The 20,418-nt window shown below is 42.9% G+C and overlaps 2 protein-coding genes across 4 annotated transcripts in view; one reads left to right on the forward strand and one right to left on the reverse strand.

Moving 5' to 3' along the window:
- The window catches only part of SSH2 (slingshot protein phosphatase 2), a 105,030-nt gene extending 90,481 nt beyond the window's left edge, over window positions 1–14,549 (reverse strand). The window contains exons 1-2 of one of the 3 annotated variants that reach the window (XM_074845435.1): window positions 14,404–14,488; window positions 494–586 (exon numbers count right to left, since the gene is read on the reverse strand). In XM_074845435.1, coding sequence (XP_074701536.1) covers window positions 494–505 — 12 coding nt within the window. In that variant the 5' untranslated portion in view covers window positions 506–586; window positions 14,404–14,488. Of the gene's footprint in view, window positions 1–493; window positions 587–14,403 lie in introns of all 3 variants that reach the window. The other 2 variants (XM_074845433.1, XM_074845438.1) reach the window with 2 other exon arrangements.
- The window catches only part of EFCAB5 (EF-hand calcium binding domain 5), a 42,671-nt gene continuing 36,638 nt past the window's right edge, over window positions 14,386–20,418 (forward strand). Inside the window, exons 1-2 of the mRNA XM_074845442.1 lie at window positions 14,386–14,434; window positions 20,300–20,385. The gene's annotated coding sequence lies outside the window, so the exon portion shown is untranslated. The remainder of the gene's footprint in view (window positions 14,435–20,299; window positions 20,386–20,418) is intronic.

The following is a 20,418-nucleotide window of genomic DNA, read 5'->3' on the forward strand; positions in this document are numbered from 1 at the left end:
TCAACAGAAAGACAAGGAAACAGGAAACTCTCACTGATTCTGACTGGCTCTGATAAAATGATTAACCACTGAGAGACTAAACTCAGCAGTTGTAAAAATACACAAACAAATAATAGCAGGGCAAAAGGTGTTGAGCGCCAGCAGCACAAACGCTTCAGGCAGTAACATTCAATCCTACATTCAAATCCCATTCACTCACAGACCAACTGTGAAGTCATCTTTTATTCTGACATAATAGAGGGATGTCACTGAAGTTCAGTGGCAAGTGTTCATGCAGTATCTGTGAAGTCTCCCGTGCTTCAATACTCACTGCTCACACTTTGTACCAACAAGTAGGAAGAGATTTCCATTACACAAATAAGCAGTGTCTTCACTGTGCAACTGCATGCGACTTTTTTGGAGAAAAACAATGCTCAAATACAAGGAGTGTTGTGTGCATCAGGCTACAGAGTGGGTGGTAGTGATGTTGTCAGAAAGCACTCAGCAGTCTTACCTCCACGCCCATTGACTTCAGTAGAAGGCTACATACGAAAAGTCTCTGAAGATGAAGTTGAAGAGTTCCCTAACCCATGGCGCTGTCCATACACTATACTTAAGAAAGAGACAAAACACAAAAACCACAGAAGTGAAGTGGCATGAAATTGTAGCTTTTTTTTTTTTTCCTAAGACTTGCTGTCCCCATTTCAGTTAAGAAACCAGACTACACACCCATCAGTTCTGAGCAAGCCCTTCACCACACTGCCTGAGCCTTTTACATCTCTAGAGCGTAGGATGAGAACAACAGTAATTTACTGCATGCTTACATTGATCCCAGAAGACCATGGATGAAGATGCCTTAAAGCTTCATGTTCTGCTCAACTGTTAAATTGTTCAGTGAGACTAGCTAGTTCAGTCAGTGGCTGTACGAAAACACACAGCCCTCATATGTAGCACAGGGCAGGGCCAATTTTAAAGATCCCTGGGAGTTTCTCTCAAAGAAGTTCACAAACTCTGCATCTGTTTCAAGAGCAATTCAGTTCATCCTCATCCAGTCTACAAGTTTAATTTGTAATAGTTTTAAGAACAGGAGAGTCAAAGGCAAGAATCAAGAGTCATAGAATGGTTTGGGTTGGAAGGGACCTTAAAGATCATCTAGTTCCCACCCCTGTCCTGGGCAGGGACACCTTCTACTAGCCCAGGTTGCCCAAAGCCCCGTCCAACCTGGCCTTGAACCCTTCCAGGGAAGGGGCAGCCACAGCTTCTCTGAGCAACCTGTTCCAGTGTCTCACCACACTCACAGGGAAGAATTTCTTCCTTATATCTAAACTAAATCTACCCTCTATCAGTTTAAACCTGTTACCCCTCATCCTATCCCTACACCCCTGATCAAGAATCCTTCCACAACTTTCCTGTACCCCCTTTAAGTACTGGAAGGCTCTTACAAGGTCTCCCCGGAGCCTTCTCTTCTCCAGGCTGAACACCCCCAACTCTCTCAGCCTCTCCTCACAGGGGAGGTGCTCCAGCCCCCGAGCATCTTCGTGGCCTCCTCTGGACCCGCTCGAGCAGGTCCGTGTCATTCTGATGTTAGTGCCCCCAGAGTTGGACCCAGCACTACAGGGGGGTCTCACGTGAGCAGAGCAGAGGGGGAGAATCCCCTCCCTCAGCCTGCTGACCACACTTCTCTTGATGCAGCCCAGGACATGGATGCCTTTCTGAGCTGTGAGTGCACATTGCTGGCTCACAGTCACTTTTCCACCCACTAGCACCCCAAGTCCTTCTCCGCAGGGCTGCTCTCAGTCCACTCCTCACCCAGCCTGTGTTTGTGCCTGGGATTGCCCTGACCCATGTGCAGGACCTTGCACTTGGCCTTGTTGAACTTCATGAGGTTTGCAGGGGGCCACCTCTCCAGCCTGTCCAGGTCCCTCTGAATGGCACATCCCTTCCCTCCAGTGTGTCAACCGCACCACACAGCTCAGTGCCGTCAGGGAACTTGCTGAGGGTGCCTCGATCCCACTGATCATGTCACCGACAAAGATGTTAAACAGTGCCGGTCCCAACCCCGACCCCTGAGGAAGGTCACCCATCACTGCTCTCCACTTGGGACATGGAGCCATTGACAACTCTTTGAGTGCGACCATCCAGCCAATTCCTTATCCACTGAGTGGTCCAGCCGTCAAATCCACATCTCTCCAATTTAGAGACAAGGATGTCGTGTGGAACAGCGTCAAATGCTTTGCACAAGTCCAGGTAGATGATCTGTTGCTCTTCCTTCACCCACCAGCACTGTAACTCTTTTGTAGAAGGCCACCAAATTTGTCAGGCACGATTTGCCCTTAGTGAAGCCATGTTGGCTGTCACCAGTCACCTCCTTATTTTCCACGTGCCCTAGCAGAGTTCCCAGGAGAATCCGCTCCATGACCTCCAAGAAGCCCTAAACTGTCAGGAACATGAAGCCCCACATACAGGATTGCCAGAGCAATGAGCTCCTCGGGTACCTCCAGAGGAGCTGGCAGAAAGACGAGGCACTTGAACTTCAGCGTGTGTGACAGACACCCTGCTTGCACTGCATGAACCTACAGCTGGATAAATACATTTGGTGTTCAGACTGCAGCTGGGGTCAGGGAAGGTTAATATAACTGAGACAAACTACCTCACAGTATTACTAGTAGGTAACTCCCCAGAGGCTTATGACTTATTTTCAGACTGTGGTTTTTATCCTGGGCATTCAGAAAAGACTAAAAGAAACAACAAGATCCTTACATGTACAAGTTATTTAGCTGCTTGTGGTTCAGTAAGACATTCCCTCTCATTTTAAGATGAGGCTTATAAATTCAGTGTACCTCAAAGGTTTTAAAGCGACCAGAATGCACCCTTAATTCCACACTATCCTATTCTCAGCCAGAACTCCTCTAATACAGAGCTCCATTTTTTCAGAGGTTTGAAGCTATTTGGCAGTTGTATACAGGCCGGACCAGCCTGCACATTTTTCTCGGGTTTTTTTGGGTTGGTTTTTTTTTTTTTTTTTTTTAAATTTTAGACTTAACGTAGCATGTACTCTCAGAAAGGTTTACAATGCAGCCTTTTGTAGTTAACTTGCTCCAAGCTGGGCCACTGCCAGGTTGTTATCAATGACATTTTAAAGCAGATGAATGAAGTTCTTATTACGGTGACAAGCAGAATTGTGATATGGCACATGCACACACTGAAAGAAGAGAGATCGCTATTAGTTTGTCAGGTTAATAAATAAATAGTGATTTCATGAATAAAAGCCTTTTATTAGGAAACAAAAGAACAAAATTAATATTTATAAAGCTTTAGTGGTTTAGAGAACCCTTTAAAATAAGATTATTCCATCTCAGTCAGAGCCACCATCATGGATTAGAGATTCTTGAACACAGTTTCCCCTCCTAGTTCTCTTACCATAGCAGTGTAACACAGACTCTGCCTTCTGAACTGGTTTTGGCCAGGCTCAGGCCAGTTCCACTACTCCTTCATGACTCAAACTACTCGGTTTGAGACCGACAATACTGAAGGCCCATGACAGCAAACCTTTCTGTTACGTCTTCAGGACTGCAGCTAAAGGCTGCACCTGTTGGAAGAGCTGTTGGTTCCTTATCACAGCAGGAAGTTCTCACATTTTACACAGCGTGCTTCCACACCACACAGAGGCACTGAAACCAAGCCAAGCCAAGAAGAACGACGCTACACATTAGCAAAACTGACTGCTATCAGAAGTCAGCTGGTGGACCACTTCCCATCCTCTGCCCCCAGAAAAGGTTCTTCACTAATATGCTGTCAATCTCTCAGCCACTTCAGGGTTCTTCAGTATTTCCCACAGCATGTGCAAAGAAATGTTCACCACCAAAACAAAGTTTAAAAAGAGTGAAGCGTGCCCAGGACATCCCACTTCATAACAAGCAAATTAAATTGAGAAATACAGACTGCTTCTCACCTCAAGCTATCTTTGCACATACCCCCTTTGGCTCAAGGCAATCTGTGCTCATCTGTCCTAAAACCAAACTTGCAAGTTTAAACTTTAAATAAGCTAAGTAGTTTTGTTTTGGGGTTGTTTTGGGCTTTTTTGGGGTGTGTGTTTCTTTCAGTTTGTTGCTTTTGTTGTGTTTCTTTTCACTACTTTTTTTTTTTTTTTTTAAATGAGCCACATCTCAAGTTTAGAATCAAGATATGAACAATTCTTTAAGCCTAAAAATTTATTTCGGCTCACATCATCTTCTCCCCAAATACTAAAAAGATATACAACTTTTCCTCTCTCCTCAAGGGAAAGTCAAGTTTGAACTTCGTCACTCATAAGAGAACCAGATAGAAACTGCTCCAAAATAACCGTCTCAGCCATCTACAGTCAACATGAAGAGACCCAAGTTAAATAGAGCTTCCTCCAGACAAGAGCAGTTGCTAGTATATGTGTAAAAGAGAAAAATTCCACTTCAAAGACCAGAAGTGTGGGTTGCAGAAGCCTGTGGCACAGTTGTTATACTTTACAGATCCCTGATCTCAACTTGTGCTTCATGCTGCAAAGCTATGTGAAAAATATTCATTTCACCCACTGAGACTATGCAAACTCTATTCCAGTCATACTATAAACGTTAAGTGATAATGCCTCTCTTGCCTTAAAGTTTATATAACTATGCCCAACTTTTGGGAAGGCATTTGCAAATATGCTACGTTCTTATTGTTTTGCCTGGATAATCTCTTTTATTTGAGATTCAGGAGCAGAGCAGAAGCTGCACAGAAGGACAATTCAGTCCCAGCACATCACCAAGGCAGTCACCCCCAGCTACCCCACAGTGAAGTGCTGAGGGACACAGTGGCAGGCTGACACAAAAAGCAAGAGATAACATATGAATATTTGATTTCCATGTGCAACTGTACTGACAAGTTTATGCAATATTAGACTTGACCCACACTACAGGGGTAGCTGCTGTCTGGAGATTCATTTAAGTGTTGAAATTCACACTTACACATTCTATTAAGTGTTGTGCAACCAAAATACTATTAAGAAGGAAGAAATGCCAAAAAGAACAAAAAGAACAAAAAACAGTTCTCCTGTTTCACTTCACTTTTTGAAGTCACAAGCTTGCTACCCCACATAAGGACAACTCAGATGAAAACAAAAACAGAAGAAATTCCCAGTAATGAAACTCACTAGATGTTACATAAGAAAAACACTTGTTCAGAAAGTGAATTAAGTCTTTGTCAACCATTCGGCAATTTTAAAAGGCAAAGGAGAAGGCTGTCATTTCAAGGTTTACACTTCACCCAGGAAGACGGTATAATATGGCAGCTAGTTAACTGTTTCATACCACATTTTGAAGCACTGTATTTAAATACAGTGGTTACAGCATCATCTGAAGAGCATGCCCAGAGCTGTTTGTCTTTAAACTATTTTAAACTGTTGAGGAGGACTGTGGAAAGGAAAACAAAACCAAAAAGACACCAAAAACAAAGAACAACAAAAAAGAATCAATCCTTATTCCAGAAACACCTTTATCTTGTCACCTAGCATTTCCTCTTGCAACTAGGTTTAGCTCCTGTCTGTAGGTCAGAGAGCTGAGTCACTTTCCTGCTTGCCCCACAGCTACTTATGAGCTAAATTTTCAGTGTGACACCCTGTTTCCTACAGAAGATGCTCCAGAAGTCAAGACTACTGCAAAGAAACAGCAGATTCAAAAGAATACCTGCCTCCATACAAGAAGGGGCCATCTCACAGACAGCTGCTGACTCTTTGCTCCGAAGTATCGACATCTGCATACAGAAGAAGTTCTGGTTTTTTAATTACAGTTTGCTAAGGACTGACCCTTTTCTGGCTGGGCAAGACCTTGCAATTTTTTTTCAGACAGAGGGACAGCAACCCACAGGTTTTCCACATGCAGGGGAAGGCTAAGGGCTTTTGTTTCTAAATGCCAGGAACATGGCACTCCAGACTCTTAACAGCATGCAGCAGCTTCGGAGATTCGTGGGAAACTCCAGCTTCAGATGGATTAAGCCAAAGGGTTGGTCCTGAATCATGCAGAAGACTCCGACTACCTCTTCCAACAAAGCTCTCCTTTGGAAAGCAAAGCATTTTACACATGTAAAGCATATGCCTTATCCCTCTCTCTCATCATCACACTAAAACATAGAGAGATTAAAAGCCTAATACAGTGTTCTAGGTTTTATTTTTTCATAAGAATCCTAATATACACATTTCTCAGATGTTAGCCATTGAAGCTAAACCAAGCCAGTTGAACAAGTCTTAAAAGTTCTTGCTGCAATTTTAAATGTGATAATTCTGTACATCAAAACAGAAGGGACATGGTAGCAGGCAGTGAGAGTAATAGGACAACCACAGTCCCCTGTGACAGGACCAGCTTTCCACATTAAAATCCACTTCTCAGATATTTAATCCAGTTAGAAGTGGGGGCATGGGCAGGGGGTAAGCTGTGCAACAATGAGCCTGGCATCACAAGTCCCTGACCCACACAGCTCCTGAGATGTCATCTCTGGAATTCACTTCCCAGAGGTCTCCTGCACCGTTCTACTTGCAGAGCAGTGGAAAGCTCAAGTATCCAACCACCTCCTGAGCTCTGGTATGAGCTTAGCACAGGGACAGTATGATCAGTGATAAAACTGATTATTTCGAAATAGGTCAGATTAAATATTCTGATGTCTTTGATTACTTCAATACGAGAAGTTTACACTGTGGCCTTAAGTTCCACACTAATTTCACCATGAAACAGTCTACGCTGATGCAGTAACTTCATTATTTCTGTGAAGCCTCAGTTGAGGAGTTCCTTGGGAGAAGAAGGACTGGTACACCCAAAAGCAGCAAACCACCACAATGCATTTCAGCGAGTGCCACAGGCGTTTCATTTACTAAGGCCATAAGAAGTTCACGTCACAGAGTATTTGCCAGGAGTTTCATGATTGCTGGCATACACAGCAAGGGTGCGTCTCACCATGGAAGCAACAAGCTGTTTAACTGCGTGACTCATCTTACAGCAACGTTTTATGCCTTCTGAGAGGAGATCAGCCTGCAATGAGCAACACTGATAAGATGCATATTCAGAGCAATTCTATTTGGGCAAAAAGCTATTGACATATTCAAAACTGCAGATACAAAGCCTGCCCAAATGCTAACTAATCCACACACACACACACACACTGCAATATTATACCGTTGCAATAAGACATTTTGCAGACGGTTGACAGCAATCTAATCAATTTATACAGCCCAACTCAGAAATGCAAAAATTATTTTTAGCCTTCATAATTTTTTTATCCCTTTAAACAGAGCACTCTGGAGGGAACAGCTTCCAGTCAAAAGGTAAGAAACCCTGTCTGCCTTGTTTAAATCACTGACTACTTCCAGTAGATACCACCTGCTTCTTTCTCTTGCTTCCAAGATTCCCCCAACCTTTATACAAAAGATAAAAGCTTCACTGTCACTACCTAATCAACAAATTAAAAGGATGCTCAGGCAAATCAATGGAACAGAGAGGAGACTTTTCTTAAATTCACAGGCTGAGCTAAACAACTCAAAGACTTGGAGCAGGCAGTTGACAAGCCTAGTTGCTCTCATGTTGCAAGACCAGCAGCTGAGAACATACTTCTTGCTAACGGCATCAGCAGGAGTCAGATATGAAGGCAGTAAAAGCTTCATGCCAGTTGAACTCTAATAAAAGTACAAGAGCATTGTCCAGTACGTTCTTGCAAGGACAGCAAGAGCTTCCAGAGTACAGATGTTCCTGAGAGCCAATCTGCAAAACAGCCTTCTTGCTTCGGCGGGGTGAAGTTGCACTGTGGTACCGGGAGGATGTGGTTTGTCGTGACTTAAGAATGAAACCTTGAGCTGCAGGCTGTGATCAGGGAGCAGCTACACTGAGCTAAGCTGCCCAAATGCTATTTTCTTTTTTTCCATTTCCCAAGACAGAATAATTGCAGCTACAGATCTTTTGGGATTTTTTCAAGTGACTGGAAATCCTCAGGCATTACCCCTGCATGAAGGCAGCCCTCTTACACTAAAATACTTCCAGCTTTTTGAATGGCAGTCTCCACTCAAAATAGCATTCTCCACTTAAGTAAACGTGTCACTGACTCTCAGAATAACTGTAGATATTACAGTACCATGCCCTTTTCAACCTTCTTTCATTGCTTAAACAGCAAGAATAACTACTGGTCAGATAATGACTCATTACAGCATCACGGGCTATTTGCATTTTCAAATTACAAGCTCCTTTTCAAAACACAAGAATTTATGTACTGCTGGAATTCAAGAGGTGACAACTTCAGTGTGTATTTCATTCAGTTTGTTTCAATGCAACTTCATATTTTGAAAGATGCAAATGAGCTGTATAGTTTTTTTTCTAAAATGCCACAAATGGCATCATATTTGGGGGGCGGGGCGGTGAAATAAGTACAAAGACAGAATTTCCCTCTTGACCTAAAAATGACATTTTAGATCAACACTGACAAAGTACCACAAGAAGCCTGACTTTCCCCCAGAAAAGCAGGCTTCAGCTTCTAGGACAGCTACCATAGATTCTTTTGGCTGGACTTCACTGGTCAAGACACAAATACTCCAGAACTGACAATGTGTAAAGCAATGCCCCAGTAAACAAAACAAAAAGAAGGGGAATGATACAGGAGAAGTAGCTGCCAACTGTGCAAAGAAACCTTACACTGAGTGATCTAATGTAAAACGTAATATGAAAGAATATTTTATATTCAGTACATCCTTTCGCTCAATAAACACAATAACAAATAGCACAGCATATTAGACATGATAGCCAAAGTAAGTCGTAGCCAGGTCCAAATTTACACTCCTCACATATCAGATCAAAAAAACCCAGCAACAGCTCAACCACTCCACTACACAAACCAAACTTAATCATCACCAGTCTGGCTGTAAGGTATGAATGCTCAGAAAAACCAGAAACATATCTGGGAAATGTGAATAAGGAGTTGGCTGTTTCAGGAAGAAATGAAAAAAATAAAAATCAAGCTACCTAAGGACAGTTAGATCTCTTAAAGGAAAAAAAAAAAAAAAAAGTAAAGACTCTTTCTTGTACTCTGCAAGTTTTAAGAACATTTTTATATGATCCTCAGTGAGGTTCCAATCCAACTGTCATCATCCTCCTTCTCAGCTCCAAATACTGTTCTCAACCTAAAATAGGACCTTGCATTTCATGCAGATCTCTAGAAGAGCCTGGTACGTGTGTATACAATAGACAACAAGATCCTTCAAGAGAAGGATTGGTCTTTCGTCACCAAGAAGCTTCAGCTTAACCATCAAGCTGCTTTAGGAAGAGGATTCTCACCACATATGAATGCATTTACACATACAGAAATTCTCCACAGTGTAAGAGCCTGGTCTTGTACAGCTGGATAGAAACCTCCATCTTTCAACAATACTGCATCACACCCAACAAGAGGTAGAGTCCTCCTGTTTTCCTTGCAGAGCTTTCAACAGAAGTAGAAGTTTGAAAGATAGGGAGTACGTTACAAATCTCCTCACTAAAATCGTTTTGTTTCCCAAATGGTGACAGTTGGCAACACAGGAAATTGAGGTATCTGTAAGGCACTATGAGAAGTTTGCCTAAAGCAGGAATAAGCACATTCTTCTGGTCCGTTGCCTCTGAAAACTGAAGTTTTCAGAATGAGCTATGGCTATACCTGAAAAACATCTGTTGAGGAAAACCAACAAATAACAGATGATAGCATCTTTAAATATCAGGGATTTCTAAGCCTACTAAATATTTCATAAGAAACTTTGATTCTCCTAGCTACATTGTAGTCCCTTCCAAAAATCAACTCTCCACCACCCTATACAAACAGCAGCTATCAAGATCTTCACTGATTTTTTTTTAAAAAAAAAAAGGAAAAAAGAAAAATTAGTTCTATGTGAGATAGACTGGATTTATCAATGATTACATAAACTCACAATTACCACATTGTTTAATAGCAATTGCAGCACCAGGGGTAGAGAAATGTTATATTTAGCTTCCCCATAAATAAGTGGGAAAATATTTCCTGTATGTTCCGCGAGCAAGGAGCTCTCAAGCAAAGCATGACAGCGACTCCCAAACACATTTGCAGGACACTGCTTCCTGCTGTTCTGGGATTAAGGAGGGGAAGTCAAACCGCTTAGGTTTTCACTTGCTTTAAACTTTTTGTTTTTAAACTGTGCATTTTAGAACAAAACATGCAGCATATCCTCTCTTTCTGGGTCAGTCGCTCCTTTTCAATAAAAGCATATTGTCTCCCCGAGGGTAGGGAAGACAAGTGAACTGTGAGAGCCGTCAGGGCCAGATTGCCTGCCCAGCTTCTTCACTTTCAGGAAAGACATGTAACAGACAAAGGAAAAACAGCACTTAAAAGAAATTACAGATTTTTTTTTTTTTTTTGTAGAACTGTGCATAAAAATAATTTAAAAGGGCAAGTTTCAATAGATTATTTCCCAATACAGATAATTATCAAAAGTCTTTTGGAAAGCTACAAAGAGTATTGGAGCAGTTTTGCACTGCTCCCATCATGATGACACAGATTCGACGCTAGGCTGGTGACTGAAGTTACCCAACAGCTTCCCATACCTTGGATAACAAGGCTCACAAAGAATTTTGAGGCAGGCACCTTTTATTAGCTCCTCTCTACTTTAACTAGAATTCTTTCTTGCAGCTTGTCCCTAGACCTGACAGCGTGGCTGCTGTGCCCACACTTTGCTACAGAGCAAGCAATGAGATATTCCATATCTGTCAGATAGCGTAGAACATCTGGAGCTTAACACCAACAGGAGATTGAGAGACCATCCATTGGTTTGAGATACAAGCAGCAAAATAAGACTGGTATGTAAACACGGACAGTATTAACAACTGCCTTGAACAACAATGCATGCATGCTAACAGCCCAAGCAAAATAACCTATTCCCTTTTAAATGTTACATTTTGGTTAACAACGGTGAGTTAACTTTTTTTTTTTAATTTAAACCACAAAAGCAAACGATATAGCAAGTTAAATTCATTGAGATTTCTTTCTGTTCACTATCTTACAGTTGTCAAGAAAGGACCCAAAGAAAATATGCATTCAGTTTTTTCCACTGAAATGAAGATGCTATAAAGGAAGGATGGGAAAGCCCCACCACTTGACAAGATACTGTCCTGCAAGACAGGAAATATGACAACATGACTGGGAAGCAGGGTCAAAGAATCTGGGGTATGGAGAGAAAAAGCAACAGGCTAGATTTTTCAAATCGCCCTAGCAGAGTTCTGAGTAGCACCTGTGAACACGGTGTTTTTATTTCACTGCTTTTGTTCATGATGGGACTACTGAGCCCACCCGCTCTAATGTGGATGAATACTTCCAGGGCCCTTCCCTCACTTTGACTCAAGTTCTCCTCCTCCTCCCAAAACCACCTTCTTTGAGGGATGGGAGGAAGAACCTGTCCCCCTCAACTACCCCTCAACACACACAGGAGAGAAGAAAGAAAAAAAATGAAATCTTATTATGCGTTACAAGATAAACAGCGGCCTTGACCAGCCCCTCTCCAGCTCATGGCATCTTTACGTTGTACTGCAGTACAGTCCTGCCTTCTGCCATTTTCTGCTGACATGGCACGTTCAGAAGACTACTGTTCTGCTGTATGGAAGGGAAGATTGCAGCCTTATTTCTCAAAAGTGGCTGCATAACCAAAGGCCAAAACAAACAGCAGAAGTCTGGACGGACAATTAAGGGAATTTTACAAGTCATCAAGTGACCAGAGGGCTGTAAATGTATAATCAACACTTTGCATGAACTACCCTGAAATGAATGCTCATGAGATGCTCTATGGCAATCAGAACAAGATAAAAACCTATAAATAAAAGCCATCCAATTTCAGAGTGATTCAGATCAGCTATTCCCCTGAATCCGTAAAAGCCAATTATAACTGTTTATAGGGCATACTTAATGCAAAAATTCAGTTTGAGGACATCAATTTCACCCTTTCTCCTTGTCTGAGAAGTTTATCTCTAAAGCAAAAAGACATCAAGCAATTTAAAAGAGAATTCATTTCTGTCCTCAAAATTCTTAGTGACCTGGAAACAGAATTAGACACAGCCATATGCTTGCACACCAACATGCTTCTTCCTTGCCCACAAGCTGGAACAGCAAAGTTCCAGCAGTTACCAGATTTTTTTTTTTTTTTCCAGAAACAGCCGGGTTTCATGCAGCAAGTTAGACCCTTATACTACTCATAAAAATTAATTAGCAAGATGAGTTTTCTTTTAAGAGTTAACTTGGAGATAGAGTTATCAGTCCATATAGAAGGAAGCTACAGTTTACAACAGATTGGTTGAAACAATTTCACTTAAAACTGAAAGAATTAAGTCCTCCTGCTGAAGTCAGCAAGGATCCATAAGAATGGCAAGCATGGCAGGCTCACAGGACCAAAGCCTTCCTAAGGACTAAAAAGGTGACTGCCCTGTCACAAGCCCTCTGCAGCCTAGGAAGGATCATCATCTGAAATGATACCGACGGTTTTGATTAAGAAACAACTTTGTGACAGAAGAGGAACACGCACAAGCTCAACAAAATTCTGGCAGAAGAATGGAGAAACAGCCAACCCCAGCTATCTAAGAACAGGCTAAAAGGGCAGTGAAAACCCTAAAGTGTGGTTAGGAAGTTATAACAGCAAATGCAGAAGTACTCAAGTAATAGCAATTAAGGGCAGAATATGATGAATATCATTTCCACTTTAGACTGCCAGAAAAGTATCAGAAAGTAGAGTAATTATGAGACCCAAATCCAGGCCAGGAAAACAGTCACACACTTAGTTTTGCATAGGGCACCAAGGATCGACAAAGACCACTGATACACCTCCGTACTATGAGACTGAAGAAAGATAATATAGATATATACCAAAAGCTGCATTCTCTGGATTTATCAGGCTCTGGAGGGAGTTGTTTATACATTTTTGAACACTACTTAGTTTTTAAATCAGTACAGTTCCAATTTAATTTGTTAGGAAACAGCCTGGCTGTTCCAGATGGGAAAGCCTTACAGAATACAACTGATTGTTCATATATATAAAATATTTAACAAAGGAAGGGGTTATGCATCCAAGTGGGAGAAAGGAGGAAGATCCCATGAGAGACCTACCTATTCTCACAAGATGTCTTAAATGCAAGATGTATGGGAAAAGGAATAGTGGAACGGGTACAGAAGTCAAAAGGGGGAAGCAAACTCTGAAGTAATGCAGCACATTAATATTTATAGCAGAGAAATATAAGCAAAATTAATCTGTGTTGCTAAATAAACATACCTTAGGAGAGTCATAAGAATGAAAGAGGAAGGAAAAAAAGTGTTCTGACAGCTAAAAAGCTGTCAGGGCAGGCAGGACCTGTCAAGTAGCTGATCTAGTTTCAGAAGAGGTTACCTAACACAACAAGAAATATTTTCAGAGTAGTTGGCTTCTACATTCCCCCCCCTATGACAGAAGAAACCGGGATTTCAACTCTTCTCTCCCCCAAACATTTGCAAGCCAGACATAACACCGGTGTGATAATGCATGAGGTTTTTTAAGGAAAAAAGCTGAGAACTAAGCATTCAGAGAGTGAAAGCAAGCTCACTGTTTTCGTTCTTATCCTCAGTTATATTAGAAACAAGCCACATAAACGGTAGGTAGCAGTTTAGGGGGTTAACATGCAAGATTTTACAATACAGAAGTACTAAAACGACAGCCCGTCCCAAGTTTAAAGAGCATGGAAAGCAAGAAGTCTTTAGAGCCGCCTGCCTCACTTCCTGATCCAGGGCAGCGATGAGAACATCTGCTCATTCTGCACATCGCACCCGGAGATTTGAAATCTGGCCTTTCTGTATCTGTCCTGGGCTTGACACAGCCCCTCGAAGATTATATGCAACATTCAAAAAAAAGGGGAAAAAAAAAAAAAAATCTTAGCTCTTCCCAAAGGAAGGGCCACGTACTGAAGATACCCAGAGGGTACTGTCAGATTAAATCATCTTAAAAGAGCCGAAGCCGGAACAATGTCAGTTTGCTTCCACGCACACCTCCCGCCTCTCTCCCCCCACATACAATGAAAACAAAATTAAACCCGGCTGCTTTATTTAGACAGTTCCGCGCTGCAGATGGGGCAGCAGCACCTTTCCACAGGGGCTGAGCCTCGGGGCGGGCTCTGACCAGGACCCTGCGGGGGGGAAACCCCCCCCGGGCTGCGGTACCCGAGAGCCCTTCCGCAGCCTGAGGGCTGGGACCGCGGACACCCCCCACCCCTCCCTGGCCCAGCCCGGGCCTGCCGAGGGGCAGCCGGGACCCCCCGCCTCTCCCTCCGCTTGTCACCAGGCCACAGCCACGCATGCGCACGGCCGCGCGCCGACCCTCACGGCCACCAACCGCCGCGCTCCCCTCAGCGCCGGGCGGGCGGGCGGACTCACCGAGGCGCAGGGGCTGGAGGTGGCGCTGGGGGTAGGCGAGCGCTGCACCGTGACCAGAGCCATCGAGGCACGGCGGGGCCCCACCGTCCGGCCGGCGGGGGCCTTACTCCATGGCGAGCGGCGGCGGCGGCGGCGGCGGCGGCGGCGGCGGCGGCGGGAGGGCGGGGAGCGGAGCGGAGCGGAGCGGAGGTGGCGCCGCGCCGGCCGCAGGGGGCAGCAGCTCCACGCGCGCCAGCGGCCTCTCGCCAACTGAGGCGCGCTGGGGCTGGGCCGGCCGGGCACAATGCGGCGGCAGTGCGCATGCGCCAGCTGTCAGCGCGGCCCCGCCCCGCGCGCGCGGGTTAACCCCTGCCGTGCCGAGGGGCGCCGCTGCCAGCCCCGCTCTGGGGCCTGGGGGGGGTGGGGGGTGTGTGTCTCCTCATTCCCTCTCCGGCCTCTCAGCCCCAGAGGTGAGTTTCAGTAATGTGTGCCAGCTCGGCTGGGGCCACCCCGAACGTGCCTCCTGGCAGGGCGCCCTGGTATGTAAAAGCGACGGTTTTTTGGAATGCCATCCTGCTGGGAGCAGTGACAATGCGCATGGCACCGTACCTGGGAAAGTTGGCCTTAATGCTCACATCATGTAGCTTTTCCTTGGACTGGGGAGCTATGGTCACTTGCTGTAACGAAAACAGCGTATAACACCTATTTATACATCAGTGCACGAGCCTCAACACCAAAAAATGCACCTCGATGAGTGGGTTCAGTTTTGGGCCCCTCACTCCAAAAAGGCCATTGAATGACTCGAGCATGTCCAGAGAAGGGCAACGGAGCTGGTGCAGGGTCTGGAGCACAGGTCTGATGGGGAGCGGCTGAGGGAACTGGGGGGGTTTAGTCTGGAGAAGAGGAGGCTGAGGGGAGACCTCATGGCCCTCTGCAACTCCCTGAAAGGAGGGTGCAGAGAGGGGGGATGAGTCTCTTGAGCCAAGGAACAAGCGCCAGGACAAGAGGGAATGGCCTCAAGCTGCGCCAGGGCAGGGTCAGACTGGCTCTTAGGAAGTATTTCTTTGCAGAAGGGGCTGTTGGGTGTTGGAATGGGCTGCCCAGGGCAGGGGGGGAGTCCCCATCCCTGGAGGTGTTCAACAGTCGGGTTGACCCAGCGCTGAGGGATCTGGTGGAGTTGGGATCTGTCAGTGCTGGGTTAATGGTTGGATTAGATGATCTTCAAGGTCCTTCCCAACCTAGATGATTCTGTGATTCTGTGAAACTAGTCTAATTAAGTATACATGACATTTTAAGCATTCAAACATCCCCAGAATGCAATACTGCTTGACAGTTTGGGTTCTGAGTCAAAGGACCAACACTATTAAGCTTCATTTGTTTTGCAGTCTCAGCCTGGTGCTACCGAATTCGTGGGAATGATGGCAAGGAGGTAACTGGGATCAAGAATTGTCTTGGGCATCTAATGACAACACTACGTGTGATAAACAGAAGCCAGTCTAAATAGTTTAATATTTAGAGCAAAGTCTTCTTTGTCGAGTGTGTATAAACCTGTAGATTCCTTTTAAGCACATGGTCCCTGTTGCGTTCATCTGCTCCTCAGACTGACAGAACTGTTCAGGACTCTTTTGTCCCTGTAAATCTAAGCACCAGAAAAGCCACGGGGTAGCTCTGTAGGTTATTCCCGTCACAATCATTAGCAGGGCGGCCCTGGTAGCTGGGCTTCACTGCAATGGAGAAGTCAGGCTCGCTAATGAGGCGTTTTGCCTCCTAGTGGACAAGCGAGGATGAAGGACGGGCTCCCTAAGCTGGACCAAAGCTGAGTTTACAGAGCCCACTGCACCGCAAGGCAGAACCTTGAACACGAAAGAGTCCAGACAAGACCCCAGTGGGATCCGAGCGCATGGGGAGAATAAGTAAAACCCATAGGGAATCGAAGAGTCATTGTCTGGCCGTTTACAGCCATCATGTTGTTATTTTGAAACACAATATTTGTGGAAAGTATGCTAGCAGCACACTCTGATTTATGGCATAGAGATCACGAAAATGCCTTCCAGACCCCTTTTAAATTAATATCCCCCAAGTTCTGAATACTCCACAGCTTCCCAATAAAACAGTATCTTTTTTCTGAACAGCCTCTTGTTCGGTCCCTCCCATTTATTTATTAAATGCCTTATCTTTTCTGTGGGCAAATCTGCAATACAGATGTGGTTTTGGGGTATCTGTACAGCCAATATAGATTGGCAAAGACTCTTCCAGATACAGACATCCTTTTGCCATTATAGATAAAGCAAGCTGCAAGTTTAGGGAGAAAAAGGACTGCTCTCTGCTTGTGAGTTGCATGTACCATTTTTTTTGCACACTTGCAAACGACACAGCTAGACCACTAAGGCTGTTAGGTGTGGCTACTGAAAAAAGCTCTATCTGTAGTTTCCACAGAACTTTTTTTCCTATCAGTATTTGCTACTTGTTCCAGCTATGTAACTAAACTGCATAAAGTGTATTTTTCAGACCATATTAGTCACCTTTTTATTTAGTTCGTACCCAGTTCAGGAAAGAACAGATGTAAAACGTTAGCTAGAAATGTCACGGATTAACAATATGATGGAACACATGGGAACCTTTTCATTTTCAATAATTTTAAAGATTATTTAGGTTTGCCACTATATTCATTGTAGATGCTTTTTGTTATATTTTACTCAAGTATGGTGTTTGTTCTCCAAACTACATTTTTCTGTCTTATTTTCTGTGAAACCGAAAAAGTGCTTTGTCTCCTGGGAAAGCATTCCTTTCTTTCAGGTAAAAATGATCCTTCATCACTTAGTAGTCTCTTGGAGAAGGTTTTGGGAACATAAGAAGCATGGACTCGAGTGCTTGGCTACATCTTGGTTAAACAAAGCATCGTGAAGCTTAGCAGAGAGATTCTTTGTGGTTACCAACCACTGTGTTGAGGTGGTAGCCAGATACGAGGCCATGCTGCTGTAAAGTTTTTGCCTTGATTTTCAGTGGAGGCAGGAGTCACATTTAAGGATGGGAAAGTTTTTTCTTCTCTGGCACATGACAGGAATCTTAATGCTATTTACCTTTCTTTAAAGTGTAATGCCTAGGTTGTTGTTTCGTTTCGCGCAAACGGATTCCTGCAAATATAGGGCTGCTTCAAGGCATGTATCTTCTGTTCAGATACGTCTGTGCTGATACAGAGGATGGGTGGAAGACTACAAGTTCCCAGAGTGTTCTAGCAGTTCCCTCACCTGGGACTGGTGTTTCATTCTGGATTTTGAGCAACAGTCATGCAGGGATTACTATCAAGAAATTATTATTAAAACCAGCTTCCAAAATAGACTTTTGTGTAGCTTTCATATATCCTGTAGCTCTTCCAGGTATTTCAATGTCAAACTTTTCAAAAAAAAAATTTACCACAAGAAAATGATGGAGTGGCTATCCACAGTTAGCTAAAGGTCCCACATATCAGTTAGTAACTACAATAATCACAGATTGCAATGGTTCTCCCAGCCATTAGGAAGGTATAATTTGCATGTGCAATGTTTTTTAGCAGCAGAATTTAAATGTGGAGGAGGAAGCTATAAGGCAGATGTATTCTGATTGAAAAGAGCAATTAGAGGGCAGCCTGTGGTCACAGCATCATGGTTGGTACAAAACAGAGACTGGACGCCTGTGGCCTTATTCTTTCCTGTGCTGAAAGCACTGTGGTCAGCACCTGCAGCTTTAGCCCAGTATATCATTTAAAGGATGTGGAGCTATACATGAGCTGGTTTTGTATGCATTTCCAGAACTGACTATTTCTTTAATACTCTGCAAACATTTCTTCAGCTAACACAACTTATTATTACTACATGTCAGGGCTTTTATTGCATAATCTTGGCATCAGCTGCAAAAGGCAACAGAGTGCTCCCAAAATGTATCTTACACAGAAAAATAAAAAAAGATAGAAGAGGCAATTCCAGCAAAACATCTGTGATGACATATTCAGCCCATTATTTTGTCAACAGTGCAAGTATTTGATGGCATAATAAAAGGATACACTTTGCTTAGCAAAAACATTAAGGGATAACAGCCAAGTTAAATAGGGTGCAATTAAAGGTTTGCTTAACCCACAGGATTCCACTTCCAGAAAAATGAAAATAAAGCCATTTTAATCCCTCCTTCCAAATTCTATTTCTATGCTCTTGTCTGGGGGTTAAAAAATCCCTTTAAGAAAAGGGAGAGTGTTTTTTTTAATTTATGTTTCATGCTGAAAAAAGAAAAAGTTTTGTAAGTTAATCATAATAGCAACAGAATTCTGAATTGCAAAGGGAAAAAATCAAGCCCGCCTGGGAGAAGAGATAACAGGAGTTAATCATGTGCAAACTGCTTTGAGGAAAAAGTGCACAATTCAGTTTAAAGCTTCATTTTAAATTATTCCTGTGCACTAATTTTCTGCTTCATTTTATTAACATAATTGATGCCATACTTCAACACATCTTGGAAATACACTGCAATGAGCATATTTCCTTCTGATACTTTTTTTTCAAATAAATATCAGAGAAATTATAATTTATTACAGCATATTTTTCACGTGGCAGTTGACTTATATGTGTTTTGTGGGTCTTTTTGTGCTATGTTTCCTCTCTGCAAGCAACTGAATTCTAAAGTCAAGTCAGTATTGCAGTGTGTACAGCGTATTACTACATGGTAAGTCTGGCATTCCAGTGGTATTTGAGAGTGTCCAGAAGAAGCATTTTTTCAGAGAGACACTTAGCACAGATGGCCAAAGGTATATATAGAACTTAAAACCATACAAATTTTTCTGAAATATGTACAGGAGTACATAGAGGAAAATAAATGTTGCTGGGTACAAACACCAGGAATTTCTATAGCGTCCTACTTTCCAGAAAAGACAGTATAAAAATAAAAGAAAAATTGAGGCTTTTGTCCACTAAAGTACAATTGTTATTGTAGTTTCAGAGCAAATTCCCTCCTTGTGAAAAACCTGTACACAGCATGCACACTTTCTAACTCCTATGACAGGTCTTAGGAACAAAACTAAACCCTTTTTTTAAGGGCAGCATAAATATCGTACTGGGTTTATGTTGGAACCCTGGGTGCATGTTACTTAGAGCTATTTCCATTTCCAGAGTTTTACAAATTAATTATTATTTGCCTTGGTGTTGTGGGTGCTATAATAAATAACAAGTGACTTGATGAAGATGACAGAGAATTAAATTTTTGAGTCCACAATTAACACTTCAGAGTTCCTAAACTAGAGAACAGATGTGACTTTGACAGTAACTGTATCAAATGTTGGAAAAAATCTGTTATTTATATTAAACCTCCTCTATTTCAAGTTTTGTAACAAGCTCAGCTGTCCCATAAAATGGAGACTAATACTCTGCTAGGGGGTAGGGTACCGTGCAGCTGTTCTAGTGACAAATACTGTAGAAAAGACCACAGTTCAGTTTTCTTTCAGGTAGACGATCCAAAGATCATGCCTTTTCCAGTGCAAATACAAAGAAAGAAACAGCATTAGATAAACCTTGTTTCCTGGCAGAAATTGCTATAAACTTCTCAGCTGGAAGTCCTGCATAACACCAAGGAAATCACTGAACAGGCACCTGATTTACATTAGTATAAATGAGTGCAGAATGACTGTTATAGATGTTTTTGTCTTTTTCCTTCTTCTTTCCCTGTGTTGCATATTATTCTTCAAGAATATAGGAGAAATTATTAAAGGTGATTCATCAAATTCCTTTAGATGCAGGTTTAAAGGCACTCTAACAAAATGGCACTATAAACTCCCCCCTTATTAGTGCTGTAAGTGCCTTTCCTGCAAAGCTACTTCAAAGCAACACAGTTCTTTACAAAAAAGAAAGCCTGAAAACGTTTAAATTGAGTTTGTAATTAATTTCTTTTTATCTCTCAGATTCTCACATCTGGTTAATACACTCCTCAGTTCAGCTTGTAATGGATTTATGACAGTTCTGGACTTCATGAAACTTGAATCTGAAGGTAAACCTCCTGTCAGTGAGCACCTGTGGATTC

The sequence above is a fragment of the Strix aluco genome, chromosome 19, assembly GCF_031877795.1.
Source record: "Strix aluco isolate bStrAlu1 chromosome 19, bStrAlu1.hap1, whole genome shotgun sequence".
In the NCBI taxonomy this organism is placed as follows: Eukaryota; Metazoa; Chordata; class Aves; order Strigiformes; family Strigidae; genus Strix; species Strix aluco.